Source organism: Pinus tabuliformis, chromosome 7 (genome assembly GCF_031772625.1).
Source record: "Pinus tabuliformis cultivar Carrire ecotype Pingquan chromosome 7, CPIR1, whole genome shotgun sequence".
In the NCBI taxonomy this organism is placed as follows: domain Eukaryota; kingdom Viridiplantae; phylum Streptophyta; class Pinopsida; order Pinales; family Pinaceae; genus Pinus; species Pinus tabuliformis.
In genome coordinates this window covers 532,920,986-532,939,442 of record NC_142293.1, presented here as the reverse complement: position 1 = coordinate 532,939,442, position 18,457 = coordinate 532,920,986, and the positions used below count along the sequence as shown (strand labels likewise).

The 18,457-nt window shown below is 35.4% G+C and overlaps 1 protein-coding gene and 1 pseudogene across 1 annotated transcript; both read left to right on the top strand.

Annotated features, from left to right (window-relative positions):
* The first annotated feature begins 7,007 nt into the window (after window positions 1-7,007).
* Window positions 7,008-8,051, top strand: LOC149248405 (uncharacterized). Its single transcript, XM_089449697.1, has one exon. The coding sequence runs from the start codon at window positions 7,008-7,010 to the stop codon at window positions 8,049-8,051; it is 1,044 nt and encodes a 347-aa protein (XP_089305823.1).
* A 7,956-nt stretch (window positions 8,052-16,007) lies between these two features.
* Window positions 16,008-18,065, top strand: LOC149248404 (expansin-A8-like; annotated as a pseudogene).
* Window positions 18,066-18,457: the final 392 nt, after the last annotated feature.

The following is an 18,457-nucleotide window of genomic DNA, read 5'->3' as shown; positions in this document are numbered from 1 at the left end:
AGCCTTGATATGAGCTTATAGAGGATATACAAGCTTAGGAGATGATTGCATGAGTAGATGGTCAGGTTCAGGAGGTTTTGGAGCAGAGTTGATTGAGTTTCGAGGTTGAACAAAAGGTAACATAGGTTACCAATGGAGTGCCAGTGTTATATCTCATGTTTCCTTCATTAGACCTATGTTAACCCTCCTAGTAATAGTCTTCTCAAAGGAAGGACTAGAATTACCTTATATAGACTCAGTTTGTCGCATTCTTAGTGCATTCTAGTGATTTCTAGAGGCATATAATTTGGTTTTATTTTATGGTTTTTGATGGAGAGACTTGACTTGAGTTAACCATCATCTATAAGGTGATCAAGTGAAATATGAGGAGGTTTAGTGTTCCATATTGTTTGCATCTTCTATCAATTATAAAATTCTAGAGAATGAAGTAAAATGGGTTAGAGAATGTGAGATTGTGGAAGTGTAAGCTACAAGTTTGCACATTTATCAGAACCTATATTTTGACTAGACTTCAGAGGATGATGGAGCTACAATAGATCTTCATGTCTAATAGATTTGTGTTTCATATTGTGGCTCCTAGTTGCTACCAAGATGGAGAGGAGAGATTATGTTGTAGTTGCTGCTATAGAGATTTCAAATATGAGTTTATATTGTTGATGCATTTGTGTTGAAATGGTTTTATTGCAGAGTGTATTTTTGTAGCATCAATATTGAGATTTTGTATGGCTGTTAGTTTGAGTTATTGATGGTTGTGTGTGTAGGAAGATTGTGATAATGTGATGTTGTAGGGTTTGATTTCATTGAGCAGATTGTTTTTAGTTGATGGGATGATATGTTTATTGAGATTATGTTGCAGAGATTATGTTGGAGTGCATGTATCCAAAATTTGGTTTATGAGCTTATTGCATGTGTCAGTCTAGTGCGAAAATTAATTAAAAGAGGCTCACTGATTTGTTGTATGTATAGTACATGGGCCATAGTTTGAAATTAGATGAAATGAGGTCCATGAGATGTGCTAAGGGTTGGGGCCTTCAGTGAGCAAGTGGTGGCTTGCATATTCAAGGTGTAGTGGAATCATTCAGGTGGTGGCCTAAGAACGTGGGAGTGATCGCCTCCATCTGTGGTGGCTAGATAGTCCATTTGTGTCTAGGCGAGACTTATTGGGAGTGGTGGCTTCCAGTAGGTGGTGCCCTGTAAAGTAGAGGGAGTGGTGGCTTCCCGCAAGTGGTGGCCTACAAATTTCTTCATGGTTGTTGTTTGGAGCAAGTAGTGGCTCACATGATTAGCAAGTGGTGGCTTGCACACTGGTGGTGGCATGCACACTAGTGGTGGCCAATGAATTAGATGTAAATGCATTTTACATAATAAAAGAGATGATGACGAAGGCTATCTGCCGACAATGGTTTTTACCTTTGTGGTTTCCACCTTACAACTAATGTCCTCTTGTATTTGATGTGATTATTTATGCATTGTTGCTATATATCTGGATAATTTATGGTTCATACATTATTAATCTCATGGTTACATGCTCATTAATATTATTATTTATATGATCATGTTTAATATACATATGTTATTAACTACTAATACATTATGATGTGTTACAAATTAAATATATGATTCAACAAAGTTTAATAAAAATTAAAAATATATCATAAATCACACTAGTGATTCACACCTTTTTAGTAATGCTCAATGTTTCTAACATATATACCTATTCAATAAAAATATAATTTATTATTATCCATGGACATGTTTCCACTCTTTCATAATAATAATTTTGAATTTCGATTAAAAAAAATAATATACAAATTATTCTAATAATACAAGTTGAATTGACTTTTATAATTCAATTAACTAGTAATATAATCATTTTAAATTTCAATTAAAAACAATAATATACAAATTATTCTAACAATACAAGTTTAATTCATTTTTATAATTCAATTGACTAGTCATAAGTCCTTTTTCATGCATGGAGTGAGCCTTTTGATACAGCATTATATTTATTGTTTAAATTCCAGATGCTCTCACTATTTAAACGTACAAAAATGCTAGTCATATTTAATTAAGCAAATTAATTTAATTTTGTACACAAATCCTACTTGGTCGCATATTTCCCTTTGCCTTTTTATTAAGGAAGTGCCCGCTCACACTCGTAAGCATAGATGACGTTGGAAATATTCTTGGCAGAGGCGTGATGTTTAATTATTTAAATTACATTATACTATTGATTTTCAGCTTTTAAATTATTTAAATTAATTTGATAACTTTAAATAATTTAAAAGTTATGATTTTTAATTTTAATAGTTAGGTGTGTTTTTTTTTAACTAACTTTATGGAAAAAATCATTTTAAAAGAAATCCCTGCAGAAAAATGAAATAAATAATAAATTGAAATTTAGTAAGAAAGGTTTAAAATCATAACTTTCATTTGTGAATTTAAAGCAAGTGTAAATTTCATTTCCAAACAAATAGCCCCATCAATAAGCTCAATTATCAAATTTGAAACACTAATATTAATTTCAATTAGAAAGGCATATATTTATATAGCCTTTCCATAATGAAATATATATATATATATATAAACAATAGTATGTTATCTCTATATTTCATTTTTAATCAAATTTATTTTTATTAAATTGGTTAAACTATATGGCAAATGGAAAATATCACATTTTCACAACGTCAAATAGATAATATAGTCAAAAACGAAAAAACATATTCACATAATAACAAAATTTATAAATTGTATTAATTATTTTCAAAATGAAATAGTACATTTTGCCTCCCAAGCAAACTTGTATATTTGACTGGTTCTTCCCATCCTGTTCCATGTATCTCCAACTGTTGTCCTTAAACCATCTATCATGAATTTATGTTATGTAATAAATATGTTCCAGAAATTTAAGCAATGATTAATTTAATATATTTGTGAAAAACTTCACATACAAGCTTGAAAAAATATAAATATGTATTCATATACAATGCTTACTACTTAATTTATAATCTCATTTTCAAAAAACTATGACAAAGAAAATAAATAATAATCTTTATTTTAGAATATATGCATTCCACAAATTGTAGAGTATAATATTAATCATAGTCACATTTTAATTAGTATGCAGTGGACTATGTAGATTATCACAACAAATATATTACCTTTCCGATTTTGCTCATAGACATTCATGTCATGCATCATTAAGGTTGCAACTTGTAACATCTCCATTTAAAGAATCATAGAATATGGATAAAACAAAATGTGAGGAAAAAACAACTCAAATGCATTTATGAGATATGAAACAAAAATATTCAAAAGATAACTATAAAACATAGTAAAACTTGAGAGATATTATAAAACACAAAGTAAACGACAAATGGCCTAAAACTAGAAAAAATTACTTACCAAAATGGTTCTTTCAAGTGTTTGATAGAATAAGACAATGTTGATAATAAAGAGTAAAACTTACATATTCACATTCTTCAAAATTACTAAATCTTATATCATTAAAGATATGAATTTATTTTCCTAGTGGAAGAGGGTATCCAGTTGTCATCAATGTCCTTTCATCATAAATAACGTTCCAATCTACCTCATTTAGAGTATGAGGTGCACTCAGAGAAATACACAATCTACCTCATTTAGAGTAGGAGGTGCACTTAGAGAAAGACACATCTACATCAATTAGAGTATGAGGTGCACTCAGAGAAAGACACAATCTACCTCATTTAGAGTAGGAGGTGCACTCAGAGAAAGACACATTAACATATAGAGGATTTCTAGATAAATTCTTGATCTATCATCATTTTTTATCTAATTTAAATTTGAAAATATTTTTTCACATATTGTTATACTAACTAGAATAACAAGAATTGTTTGGCATAACTACATTAAACATGGAAATCTTCAAACCGTTTAAGTTCACCTCCACATAGATTCCATGATCTAAACATATGTTTTTGGGGTAATATTTGTACATAGTACAAATCAATTCATCCATTTCATCTATACATTTAACACTATCCTTAATAGCAAGTCACCAACACTAAATTTATCACATAAACATGTCAATCATCTTTTTGTTTGAGAGTCTCTATCATCCATATCCTCAAATTAATTACGAGGACTAAAAAACTTAACTCCATTAAAAATAGATAAATTTGTTAACCTTGCATTTAGAGAGTCGATCATCTTTATTACAAAACTTTTTCCTGGCATAATGTAACTGTGTCCATGATCTTTGCAACTTTGGTAAACTCTCAAATCTTAATGTATGTACATGTACCATACATGTGCAATTTGCAAACTCGGGGGTTCTCTATTGTGTTTAAAAAAAATTGATGTGTGCATTGCATGTGCCTCAAATGTGCCTCTCAAAAATTGTTTATGAAGCAAGCTAATAGTGATATTCAAAGATATTCTTACATGTTGACATCAGGGGAGGGGAGGATGAAGACTCTGCGGTTAATCATTCGCAAGGGGTTCGGATAGGGTTTTTGGGTACTGCATGTTACTGCAGATAACCATGGAAGGTCTTTGGTAACCCTGTTTGACGTCTCCTGTCGTGCTTTGTACTTTACCTTATCTCCTTTCTACTCATCGTTAACCTGATTATGACCTGTCGGGGCTTTGGGGTGTTTATTATTGTTCGCGTTTTTACCTAGCCGTTACCTATCGACAGTCTATTCTCCCTCTCCCTGGTTGTCTGTTTCCGGGATTTGGTTTTTACTCTCCGTTTCTCCAGCATTCTCAAGGTGTCCTCCGTTTCAAGGAGCAACTGTCATCATGGATGACCTCGATGCCGTTGATTACTCTGAAGACCCGCTAGAGGGGGTATCCATCTGGCGCTCCACGTATTCCGCATCTAAAGGTATGTATAGCTCTGGCCTCTCCAGAAGTTATCCTTCATACTCCTTTGCGGAACCGTCATGGTCTCAGTTTGTGGTTCTCCTGGATGACCCGCCTACTTGGCCATCGCTTTCTACCCCCCCACATTCCCCGGCTACCCTTGGTTTCGTCACTAACTGTCTAAACCCTAACCCTAGTTTGGACCTCCATGTATCTGGAGTGCCAGCCCGGCAATTTATCCCCCCATCGGTGACCGTCGGATCTACCGGTTTTCCCCCTCAGGCCTCATCTGCTCCACCTTCTAGCAGCTTTACCGTTTTTCTGCCTCTCACCGGTTCTATTCCTACCTCCGTTGGAAACCCTAACCCTTCCTCGTCTAACCCTAACCCTCCCCTTGCGGTTTCGGGCCCTCTTCCAAGTCGGGTACAGCACCAGCCACCTCAACAAGTGTCTAAGAAGAAGTACAAGTGTTACAAGTCCAAGGTGGACGATATCTTTCTCAGATTAGAAGAGGACATTCAGCGGGGAGAGACTATGGATTTCGCTAACAGAGTCTTAATCGGGTGCATCAGAGGACGAAATTACATGGTTTCCTGTTTGAAAACTTGGGCATCCGAGGTTTGGGGTCACCATCTGGTGGACATCCCCTTCATGCAGACTTTCGTGAGGGGATGGTTCGAACTGAGATTCGCTCGTGCTGATCATACCAACTGGGTTTTGTCCTCCTATTAGCATTTTGAACATGCCCCAGTTCTCCTGAAGCACTGGATGCCTCTTCTGAGCAAATAGGTATCGGACCAGTATGGATTCGGCTCCCGGGTCTCCCTTTGCAATATTGGTCTGAGGACATCTTCAGGTGGATTGGTAACGCTATAGGCTCCTACATGGAATATGATAAGTCCTATCAATACACGGGCATGATGGCATATGCTCAGATTCTTATCAATCTTGATACTCGGGGTGGCTTATAGGAGTACATCACTATACAGTGGAGGGACACATCCCGCAAGCAGATCATTGATTACGAAGGCATTCCATATCGATGCCGTAGATGCCACAAAGTGGGGCACTTATTCAAGGATTTCCCCCTCTTGCATAAGATCAGGGGTACTAAATAGAGTTTGGAGATGGAGTAGCCCAGAGGAAACCCTGCTTGGCTCGATAAAGATATTGAACCAGAGAAGATTGACAAGGATGCAGAGGACACCCGAGGAACACCTGATAAAGTGGGCACTGATAAGGGTCACACTGTTACAAACCCTTCATCGCCTCCCCCTCCAGCATGTACCAGTCCAACAAAGGAGGACATCTCGCAGTCGGGTATGTTATCCACATCCTCCTCTCTCTTTTCTCCTGTATCTGGCATATCTGAAGCTCTTGCATCCCATTCATACAATATTACATCTCCTCCTACTTTATCATCTTCAGTCTCCTCAATTTTATTTATATCTCAGGGACATGCTCCTCCCTCCTCTCTTCACTACTCTCTTCCCCTTCCCCCTCCCATCACTGCCCCCAGCATCCCATCTCTGTCATCATCCTCCCTTCCTTCACTTTCCATCCCCTCCCCCTCTATATCCCCTCGGTACTCTCTCTGTTCCAGATCAGGATAGAGGACATGACGCGATTAGTCTAGACCCTAAGATTACTCCTGCCTCCCATAAACCCTCCAGGGGCCGCCCATCTCATCTCACTAAAGCCAGACACACTGCGGGTGAAGAAGTTGCCCTCGGGCGACAACAAACCATTGATAGGGCCCTTATAGCTAGGAATGGTCCTCTGCCTCACCCTCCATGAAGTTTCTATCCTACAATTACAGAGGTTTTGCTAGCCCTCCTAAAAAACTAGCACTCAAAAGATTGCTCACTTCGACTCAGCTAGACATTATTTTCTTAAAAGAAACTCTTTGTTTGGCTGATTCTCTTATTCCTACTCTTAATTCTTGGCTGCCGAATTGGACTTTCCACACCCTGGACGTGTCTGGGAGATCTGGGGGTATTGCTATTGGTTTATACAACAAGACTATGGAGCTCAGGAACACTTGGGGAGGTAGGGGTTTTATAGGTATGGATATATATGCCCACACATTAGAGTCTTAAGTTTGTATTATGAATGTATATGGTCCATGTGTGGATAGGGCAATCTTTTTTAGAACCCTTATGGACTCAGAATTCCTACAGGCAAAGAACATCATTCTTGGAGGGGATTTAAATTTCTCGTTGGGGCACAGTGAATCTTGGGGGCACTCGGCCCAAGTAGACGGCCTAACAGACACTATCTCTACCTTACTAGAGGAGCATCAGTGGGTAGACATTCCATCTGCCAGGATTCAGTATACTTGGACAAACAATCGTAGTGGAGACCATAGCCTGGCAAGGAGACTTGACAAATTTCTCATTAAACAGGCTTGCTTAAGTTCTCATCCTCAGTGGATTGGTACTAGAGGTATTTCTGATCATCGACCAATATACTTGGAATTGGCTGATACAAACCTGAGAATTAAAAGCCCCTTCAAATTCAACGCCTATTGGCTCAAGGATCCTTCTTACATTCAAATGGTCACTAATTACTGGCAAACTAACCCTATACTGGAACGCAAGGATCATACAGAAGGTTTTATCAGGAAATTGATAGAACTTAAGAGGATCTCCAAAATTTGGGCTCACCAGAAACGAAAGAATGATGACAACACCCTGAGGGAGGTAGAGTTGGCCATTGCCACACATGAGGATACTTCCAATGGCACTTTCCTATCACAAGAAAGCAAAGATCACTATACCTCCCTCATCTCAAAGCATTCCCAAATACTGAAGGAAAGGGAGGAGAGATGGATGCTCAGGAGCAGGGCAATCTGGCTCACAGAAGGAGATGACAATACCAATTTCTTTCATAAATTTGCCAACGGTAGAAAAGCCATAAATATTATTTGGGAACTTCGTAATGATCAGGGTCAATCGGTATCATCACATCAGGATCTGGCTAGATTAGCCATTAAGCACTTCAAAAGAATCTACAAGGCGCCTAGAGCTGTGAATATTATGGAAATCATGCGGGTTGTTGAATATTTTCCCAGATTTGTACAACAGGAAGACACAGAGGACCTGATGATGGAAGTGATGAAGAAAGAACTTGAGGCAACTATAAAATGGTTTAAAAAAGACAAGAGCCCTAGGCCAGAAGGTGGACCATCGAGTTCTACATAGCTTTTTTTGATATCCTGGGGGACGATTTACTCAAGATTGTGGAGGATTGCAGAAGGAGTGGAAGAATATCCCCAGCCATCAAATCCACCTTCATTGCCCTTATCCCGAAATCTGACAATCCTTCCTCTTTCAACGATTTCCGACCCATTTCCCTTTGCAACTGTTTGTACAAGATTATTGCAAAGATCATAGCAAACCGACTGAAGCCTATCCTTTCCAGACACATATCCTCTGAGTAGTTTGCTTTCCTTCAGCACAGACAGATTCATGAGGCTATTGCCACAGCTCAGGAACTCCTCCACACTATGCAGATGAAGAAGCAGAAAGGCATGATTCTGAAGGTGGACCTCTCAAAGGCCTTTGATAGAGCTAATTGGCTCTACATTAGATTATTACTGACTCACCTTGGCTTTCCTTATGCATATATTAAATGGATCATGAGTTGCATTAAAGATGTATCTTACAGTGTGTTATTAAATGGGGAAGCCACATCTTTCTTCCTCTCGGAGAGGGGACTCAGGCAGGGATGTCCACTCTCCCCTCTACTTTTCTTACTTATCATGGAAGGATTAAGCAAGGCCATCATATCTGCACGCAATAGAAATCAACTGGCTGGCATCAAGATCACTGAGAATTTTTCTCTCACCCATCTATTATTTGTTGATGACATTCTCATTTTTTTAAATGGCAGTATTGGAGATACCACGATCCTCCAAAATATCTTCAATATTTTTCAACAGGCAACTGGGATGATAATAAATGATAGTAAATCTACGATTACTACATTTGGCTGCTCACAACATGAGATTGTATTTACCTCACAGCGCTTCCCCTTTACCTCTCTGAATCTGGAAGACGGTCTTAATTATTTGTGCTTTAGGCTTAAGCCTCACGGATACAGGATTGCAGACTGGACGTGGCTTATTACAAAAGTGGAAAAGCGCCTTCAGGTTTGGTACCATAAATACCTATCTCGTGCAGGAATATTAGTCCTTATTAAAGCTATGATTGAAGCCACTCCTATATTCTAGATGACCCTGGCTTGGATTCCGAAGGGTATATTGAACAGACTACAAAGCATATGTTGCAGATTCTTATGGAAAGGCAACCAACCAGGTAGGTTATTTTCCTAGGTCAAATGGGAGACAATAGCAAAGCCTAAGAGATGGGGAGGATGGGGCATCAAAAGGCTTGAACTTTTCTCCAAAGCTCTGGTGGCAAAGCTCGGCTAGCATCTTATCACTACAAACAGCCTCTGGTCCCAGGTTGCACAAGTGAAATACATCTGGCCCATGAACCTAATGGACTGGTTCAGACAACAACACAGAATAAGTAATAACATCTCCAATATATGGAAGGCGGTTATAAATGCATTACCACTCCTACGTGAAGGCATAACGTGGAGAATAAAGGAGGTAAACGCTGTTCGTATTGGCATAAACCCATGGGTTGGTTGTGGCAATGCACACAGACTACCGACAGATTTGATAAGGCATTTACACAGCAGGGGTATCACCCACATCAAACACATCGGTGATAGAAACAATTCCTCCTTTCTACAGCAGGCATGGAAATTGGCTCTTGATCTGGACATCCCTTTACAGTGGCGACTCGATTGGCAGGACTACATGGATGCTCTTACATAGGCACATATCCGACTATCTAAAGTATCGGACGAGATTATATGGGCCTTCGCCAAACACGGAACATATTCTCCAAAAGAGGGTTATATTATATTAATGGAACCATACAAACCCCAGAACATAAACCCAACTTGGAGATTACTATGGAAGCTTAAGGTAGCCCCTCGTACCCTCTTACTGATGTGGAACATTTTGTTTGATAAGATCCCTACAGGGTCAAATTTTGATGAAAAGATCTTTTCATGGGCCTTTTTGGTGTCACCTGTGTCGCAATGATGAAGAGAGTACTGAACATCTCTTCCTAAATTGCCCCACCTCCAAGGAACATTGGAATTCCATCATTACTCACTATCCAAGCTTAAAAAACTAGCATGGACACAACATTCTGGATGCCTGGAGTACATGGTGTCAAAACCAAAATGGAAAATCCAGAAACATGCCTCTTCTAGTTTGCTGGTCATTATGGATTGCTAGAAATCATTCTATTTTCAACCACAAAACACCCCATTGGCCTGCCATCTTGCTCCATACCATTGCGGATTATGATCTTCTTCCCGAGGAGGACTCCAATGCCCCTCCCCGCACCATTATACCAGAAATCATAGACAAATCAAAATCTTGGGCATAGTTTGATGGCTCTGCGCAGGAGGTAGGATGTGGTGGCTGAGCCATACTCTACCTAAATGATACACATTGCTTCAAGATCCAAATAATTTTAGGCATGGGAACTAATAATTATGCTGAACTCTGTACTGCTAAACATCTCATTCATTTTGCATTGGAAAAGCATTGCAAACATCTACAATTGTTTGGTGATTCCAAAATCATTTGTAATTGGTTAAATAATGCATCCCACTGTAATGCATTTTCATTGAGACATATATTAGAAGAAGCACAAAGATTGATATCTTCTTTTGACTCCTTTGCCTGTCGCCACATTTACAGGGAGCAAAATAAGGGGGCATATCACCTTTCCAAAGAGGCAGCGCTTAGACAGGGTGATGACTAGTTGATCTAGGAGGAAATAGATGGGACCTTCCACCAGCATTACCACAGACCTTTTGTGGAACTTAGAGAAAATGGGCTTTAAGCCCTATAATATTTTCTGATAATCTTGTATATATCATGTTTATATTTACAACTTTTTGGTCTATATTTATGACTTTGGACATACAGTTCCGATTTTGATACTTAGTTTCTCTCTCTGCGAAGAGACAGCATTCAATTTTGATCTTGTTCTCTCTATGTTAGAGAGCAGGCATAGACACAGTACAACAGATAACAGACTCCCTACGTGGAGATACAACTGTTCTTTTCTTTTTTTCTGGTCAACAGTTTTTTGAACTTGACAGGCAACTCTGCCTCCATATGCATATGCCCTAGCATCTACAAAATGTAATTTCTTATATATCAATAGAAATTACGACTTTTTTCCATGGAAAAAAAAAAAAAAAAAAAAGTGATATTCAAAGTTGTTCTAATAGATGTAATGTCAACATGATCCTCTTAAAACTTTTGATTCAGTTTATTTAACTCAATAGACACGTTTACAAATAAGTGGATGCAAAATTAAACTTGAAATATTGTATTCATCTCATATGTTTTTTTCTCCACTAACTCCCAATATCTTAGCAAAACAGACATGAGTTTAACGAGTTTTCCCATGACTTAGCCTTGTGATTTGAACTAAGTCCATTAGTTTTTTCAATTCTCCATGTCTTTTAGTACATTTTTCTAACCATTAACAAACCTTGTTTGCAAACTTATCAATAGCATGCAACTCTTTAAAATAAGAAGAAGCATAATTTGTTGCTAATGCTTTTCGATGAGTTATACAGTGGAGATTTAACAAATGAGTGACATGTCAATGAATCTTAGGAGATAAACCTTCATTAATACCCTGCATGGATGAATCCAACTAACTTTGTCATGGATAGATTCATTTATACTAAAATAAATGCCACAACATCATACATAGACTATGATGCTTCATCCCTAATTTGTAGCAAGTGTGTATTTTGTAGCACATGAACCTCTTCATTTTTCAAATGTGTAATATAAATAGTCAAATGTTGCACCATTTAGTGATTTCATCAACTAAAAGTGAGCAAAATTAGCTTTTGAAAATCTCATCTTTTAATTTTTTCTAATATATTTTTTTAGCAGCTTGTAGAAACCGTTTTCCAAATGTTTTGTTTATAAATGTTGAATATTCACATATTGACATATATATTTCCAAATGTAAATCATGTATGACAAAAAAAAAATATGTTTTCAATAATTGATATAATTATCTCTTTATGAGCATCCACCATTAGCTCTACATGTTTTGTAATTGGAAGAATACTATGTTTTCTTTCTCCCTCTAAAATTTGTAAAGAAAATTTAAAGAAAATTCATCAGCTTGCATGGATGTTTAAACCACTAATTTAAAAAAATTTACTTCCATCTTTAGCGAATGGAGTTTTCTTTTTAAATTTTACACACCATGAATGTTTTATCCTTTCAGTTCACCATTACAATCTTTTAAAGCATAAGCCCATGGAAATTTTGTTTCCATTTGGACTTGAATGTTCTTTTGGACATCTTAAATGTTGGTAATTCTTCAAGATGTTCTGCATTATCTGATTCATGGTCTTCATCTAGATGATCATATACTTCATTTTCATAAAGTGTAGTTGATTAGAGCATTGAGATAAACCAAATGAATAGATAAGTGAAAATTGTTTTTGATTCTTTTTAAGACGACCAAGAAGTAGAATTTCTCTATTATTTATACCTATAGTCAATCAAAAAAATAAGAATATAAAAATATAGACTAATATTAAAATACATAAGATTTCTTTAAAAATATAAAATACATCATAATGGCAATTATATATAAATATATGATTCTAAAATTATTTTGATGATTTTCCTTTATCAAATTTGATAAATTAATATAGAGTATTTGGTAAATTAATATAAAGAAAATTTGACAATATCTATGAAGAAACTTCAACATTTATACATGGTCTTTACATACAATTAGGATAAAAAAAATATAAATCTTATTTTAATGGCCATAATAACTCTGAAATTTAAATGGCTAGTTTTCTCATTAAAATGTGATTTGTAATGATTTTTAGTTAAATATTATAAATGAGATTATCTATCAATTTATAATCACTTGACAACTATTCGCATCGTACGTAATTTTTCACCAAAATTTAAGAAGAGGGGAAAAGTTGATGTCTTTGCAGAAAAGATTTTCAGCATTTGTATAACATCTCCCATATATAAGTCAAATGAAAAAAAAAAATGATAAATATTGAAATACGCAAGTTTTCATATTTCAATGAAAAAAATTAACACGAGAGTTAAGGATATCTTGAATAATTTTCAATAGGGATGGAAGGTGCAACCTCGGCCCTATCACCCTCTTTAAAAAATTTACTTCCATCTTTAGCAAATGGAGTTTTCTTTTTAAATTTTACACACCATGAATGTTTTATCCTTTCAACACCATTACAATCTTTTAAAGCATAAGCTCATGGAAATTTTGTTTCCATTTGGACTTGAATGTTCTTTTGGACATCTTAAATGTTGGTAATTCTTAAAGATGTTCTGCATTATCTGATTCATGGTCTTCATCTAAATGATCGTATACTTCATTTTCATAAAGTGTAGTTGATTAGAGCATTGAGATAAACCAAATGAATAGATAAGTGAAAATTGTTTTTGATTCTTTTTAAGACGACCAAGAAGTAGAATTTCTCTATTATTTATACCTATAGTCAATCAAAAAAATAAGAATATAAAAATATAGAATAATATTAAAATACATAAGATTTCTTTAAAAATATAAAATACATCGTAATTACAATTATATATAAATATATGATTCTAAAATTATTTTGATGATTTTCCTTTATCTAGTTTGATAAATTAATATAGAGTATTTGGTAAATTAATATAAAGAAAATTTGACAATATCTATAAAGAAAATTCAACATTTATACATGGTCTTTACATAGACTTAGGATCAAAAAAATATAAATCCTATTTTAATGGCCATAATAATTCTGAAATTTAAATGGCTATTTTTAGTTTTCTCATTAAAATGTGATTTGTAATGATTTTTAGTTAAATATTATAAATGAGATTATCTATAAATTTATAATCACTTGACAACTATTCGCATTGTATGTAATTTTTCACCAAAATTTAAGAAGAGGGGAAAAGTTGATACTGTACGGTCTTTGCAGAAAAGATTTTCAGCATTTTTCTGTGTATAACATCTCCCATATATAAGTCAAATGAAAAAAAAAAATGATAAATATTGAAATACGCAAGTTTTCATATTTCAATGAAAAAAATTAACACAAGAATTAAGGATATCTTGAATAATTTTCAATGGGGATGGCCTATTGCAATATCTAAATGGGTGAACTTATATTTCAGTGACCCAGTATATATAAAATAACCATAATACAAAGATCTGAAATTTGTAACACTGACTTCCAATGACAGCTCCACGTTTATTATTTCCATTTAATAGAAAACTCATTTGTGGTTTGATCAACTTACTTTCTATGCAGTGTCCTTGTACAAGATCCAAAATATATAGATCACACGAGCAAGTAGAGTTCTGGTCACAATCTAAATAACCTAGGACCTCATCAATATCTCCCCTCTATTGGAGAAGTCTTCCATCTGATGACAAAGTATTGAATATTAGGATGATAATAAAAAAGGAGCAAATAGAAATTTGGTGAACATCATTCGATCACCAATGAAGGAATTAATAGAGTAGTTGATGTTCCTTTTGTTGAGATATACAACCTAGGATGCCAACAAACATAAGATTAATTATGATAGAATATTTGAAGTAAAATTCATGTATCAGACATAAATTTGGTAAACTTCATTTAAAACAATCAAATAACTAATAGAGTAGTTGATGTTCTTTTTGAGATATACAATGTGTGATGTGAACAAACATGACATTAATTACGATGGAAGATTTCAACTAACAGAAAAAAAATTGCTCTCTTAGCCACAGCTTTGGGTTATGATGGGCAATTCCCTTGAATCGTGACAACTGGACCAGCCAACGAGGCCTCACATGAATGTTTTCATAAATGCATACAAATTTAAATGGGCTGGACAATGGAGTCACAGAAACCAGAAATCAGATGTGAAAAAATAGATAAGGCAATTTATCCAGCAACCATTGTGTTATATAATTTAATTTCTTTAAGAGACAAATACAAATAAAAATCAACATTTTTTGGACCTCTAGTTTTCTTAGGACACTACTATGACGTGCTAAATCCCTATTATTCTTAGGACACTACTATGACGTGCTAGATCCCTATTAATCTGCTGTGACTGTTGAATTTTGACCTTTCATTAAAAATAATATTTATTTTTACATTAAATAAATGAAATATAATTTTAACGAAGAACAAATAATCTTAGTAATAGGCCTGGAGTATGCCTTAAAAGTATTTTTGCTTGGTTAAGAGCTTGTCTCTAATGAAACAGGGTAATGACCAAGACCTAGAGGCATTTGGCAGGTAGGTGTGAAAACCTGCTCCCTTACGGATCACCAGGGGTTATTCTAGGTGTTGTGGTTTTCCTTGAATAAGGGTGAAAACCTGCCCCTTACGCCTCACTGACCACCAGAAAGTTATTCCAGATGTTGTGGTTCTCTTTGAATAACCGTGATGAATCAACTTACATTCGTCATTAACAACTAGTAATTAAAAATTGTTGTACTCATTACTAATTTGATAACTAAATTATAATAAAATTTTCCAAGGGTAAAAATAACCAACCCCACCTCTCCTTGCCCAAAGTTTACGCTGACAGCGGATGCCTTAAAAGTAGGCGCACATGGAGAAACCAGTTAGAGGCTCTTTTGTCGAATATACTCTCGAAACGCTTTCATCGCACACTTTCTTTCCTTCTCCATATCAACAACATGCACACATTCAATTCATTCGCAATAAGTCAGCGTGATTGCATGTGCCTCCCTTGGAAATCCATTATTTATATTACATTGGATTGGGTTTTTTTTGAACCATTTCAATAGAAAATTTATAAACACAGTTGATTCCCTGTTATTTTAAATTTGCCTCTCCGTACTAAAGTATTTTTATGGCCTTGTGGATATGGAAGGCATCGGTGCATCTAACGTAATTTTAATAGTTTAAGGTTTCGCCTACGCCCCCTTATAAATGCCCCGCCTCTATAAATATTGGGGTCATGGGACATGTTCGTAGTACGGAAAAAGATTGGAAGTTTTCTACTTACAGAAATGGCCTTGATGAAGAATTTGATGTTGGGAGCTGCATTGATGTCAGTTTTGGTGTTACGACTGGCACAAGTAGTAGCCGGTTGGACTGCAGCCCATGCTACATTTTATGGCGGAAGCGACGCCTCTGGAACTATGGGTGAGTTTCTTGCTTCAAAATTTTAGTTTGGTATCCAATTATGACGTTAATTTTCCCACAAAATATATATATAGTAATTTGGGGAACGCTGGTTTGGTTTTTCAAGAAAATACTGGGTCTCCTGTACCTGGTAGAGTAGTGAAAATACTCTCACGTTATAGAAAACTTTTTTCCAAATACTTAGTTTGGGTACAGAGTCGTTCTTATACTTGCTGATAAGGGCATGTTCGCTGGTTATTTAATTTTTTTTTACTTTGGCCCACACACTTTCGATTTTTCAAAAAATAGCGATGGTGGTTAAGTTAGGTTAAATATAGTATTAGGTATTATGGTGGTTAAGTTAGGTTTTGGTAGAATTATATAATATAATTTTGAGTGAAATTGTGATTTTTAGTTATTTAAAATGTATATTTAAAAGTAAGGTATAAATAGTAGACTGAATAACTTGAAAAAAATCTATACTTTCTAGAAATATATAGATTAAACAACTTCAACTAGTGACATTTAAAAATATTTCTCAAATATTTATTAAAATTGATTAAATAAAATACCAATAAATATCTTTTCATTTATTAATTAAACTATAATATCATTTTGTATTAATAAAAAATTAAAAATATTTACATGGTGAAATCCTAAACAACTTAAACTAGTGACATTTAAAAATATTTCTCAAATATTTATTAAAATTGATTAAATAAAATACCAATAAATATCTTTTCATTTATTAATTAAACTATAATATCATTTTGTATTAAGAAAAAATTAAAAATATTTACATGGTGAAATCAACCTGAACCCATTCTTAGAATATTTTGGAATTTTGTAGCTAAGTTAATTGTTTGAATTTAAAAAGTTAACATTATTTAAAAAATATAATGAATAGGGCGGAAAACAAATTTAAATTTAGAATATTTTGAAATTTAATTGTTTGAGTAACTCTTATCCAATTCCAAAATATTCTCAAAATCAACTATCCAATATTTACTTAATTCGGAAATTTACAAATCCAACCTACCCACCCTCATAGTATAAACCTACCCTGGAGTATGAAAATGGTTGTTACTGAACGAGCTTCGTCGTAAAAAAAATGCGTTCTCCAGTTATCAAGAAGGACATGGTAATTTTTTTATATAATTTGGATTGAGATTCGTTGTTGTTGTTGCAGGGGGTGCTTGCGGCTATGGCAATTTGTATAACAATGGATATGGCACCAACACTGCCGCCGTCAGCTCGGCTTTGTTCAGAGATGGACAAACATGCGGAGCGTGTTATGAGTTAAAGTGTGACGCTGCCAAAGTTCCTCAATGGTGCCTTCGCGGACGCGAATCGATTACAGTAACAGCCACCAATCTTTGTCCGCCGAATAACGCCCTGCCCAATGACAATGGAGGGTGGTGCAATTTACCCCTTCAACATTTCGACATGTCACAGCCCGCCTTCCTGCAGATTGCGAAATACAAGGCCGGGATTGTGCCTGTTCAGTAAAGAAGGTATATAATATTTATGCTAACTTTGATAATATAATAACCCTATAATGCACACGCAGTTTTAATTATGAAAATTCCGTTGGAAACTATTGAATTATACATATTTTTCCCTGGGGATGGAATCGGTGCAGGGTCCCGTGCAAGAAGAATGGAGGAGTGCGGTTCACAATAAATGGACACAACTACTTCGAGCTGGTTCTAATTAGCAATGTTGGGGGGCGAGGAGATGTGAAGACGGCGTGGATAAAAGGGTCGAAGACCGGGTGGCAACAGATGCAGAGGAATTGGGGAGCGAATTGGCAAAGCAATTCGTATCTCAACGGACAGAATCTGTCATTCAAAGTCACCACAAGTAACGGAAGAACTCTGACCATGTACAATGTCGCCCCGTCTAATTGGCAATTTGGGCAGACATTCGCCGCCTCTCAACAATTTAGATGAATGCACCCGCTGGCATTTGGCGGTTTAGTCAGAAAATTGTGATAGGATTCAGCTCATGCTTCTAATAAAAGGCTCATCGTTGCAGGCAATAACGCTTGTTCCAGCCCGCTCTAGCGATCTCATATATGAGTGTATATATAAATTAATTAAAAAAATATTTATATTAGCAATTGTACGGAGAGGTGTAAAGGAACGAAAGAAAGTAAGAATAGAAACACAGAAAAAATTGAAGCGCCAGGATGTGTTGAATCCATGCTACCCATAGTTTTTAGAGGTGGTAAATGCATGTTAATTATGGAGGCTTAAGAAGTCATATTAAACTTTGAATAGACAGTTTCCTTTATTATAATTTCAACTATTTCTAAACAATTCATGTGTTATTTGTCTAAATT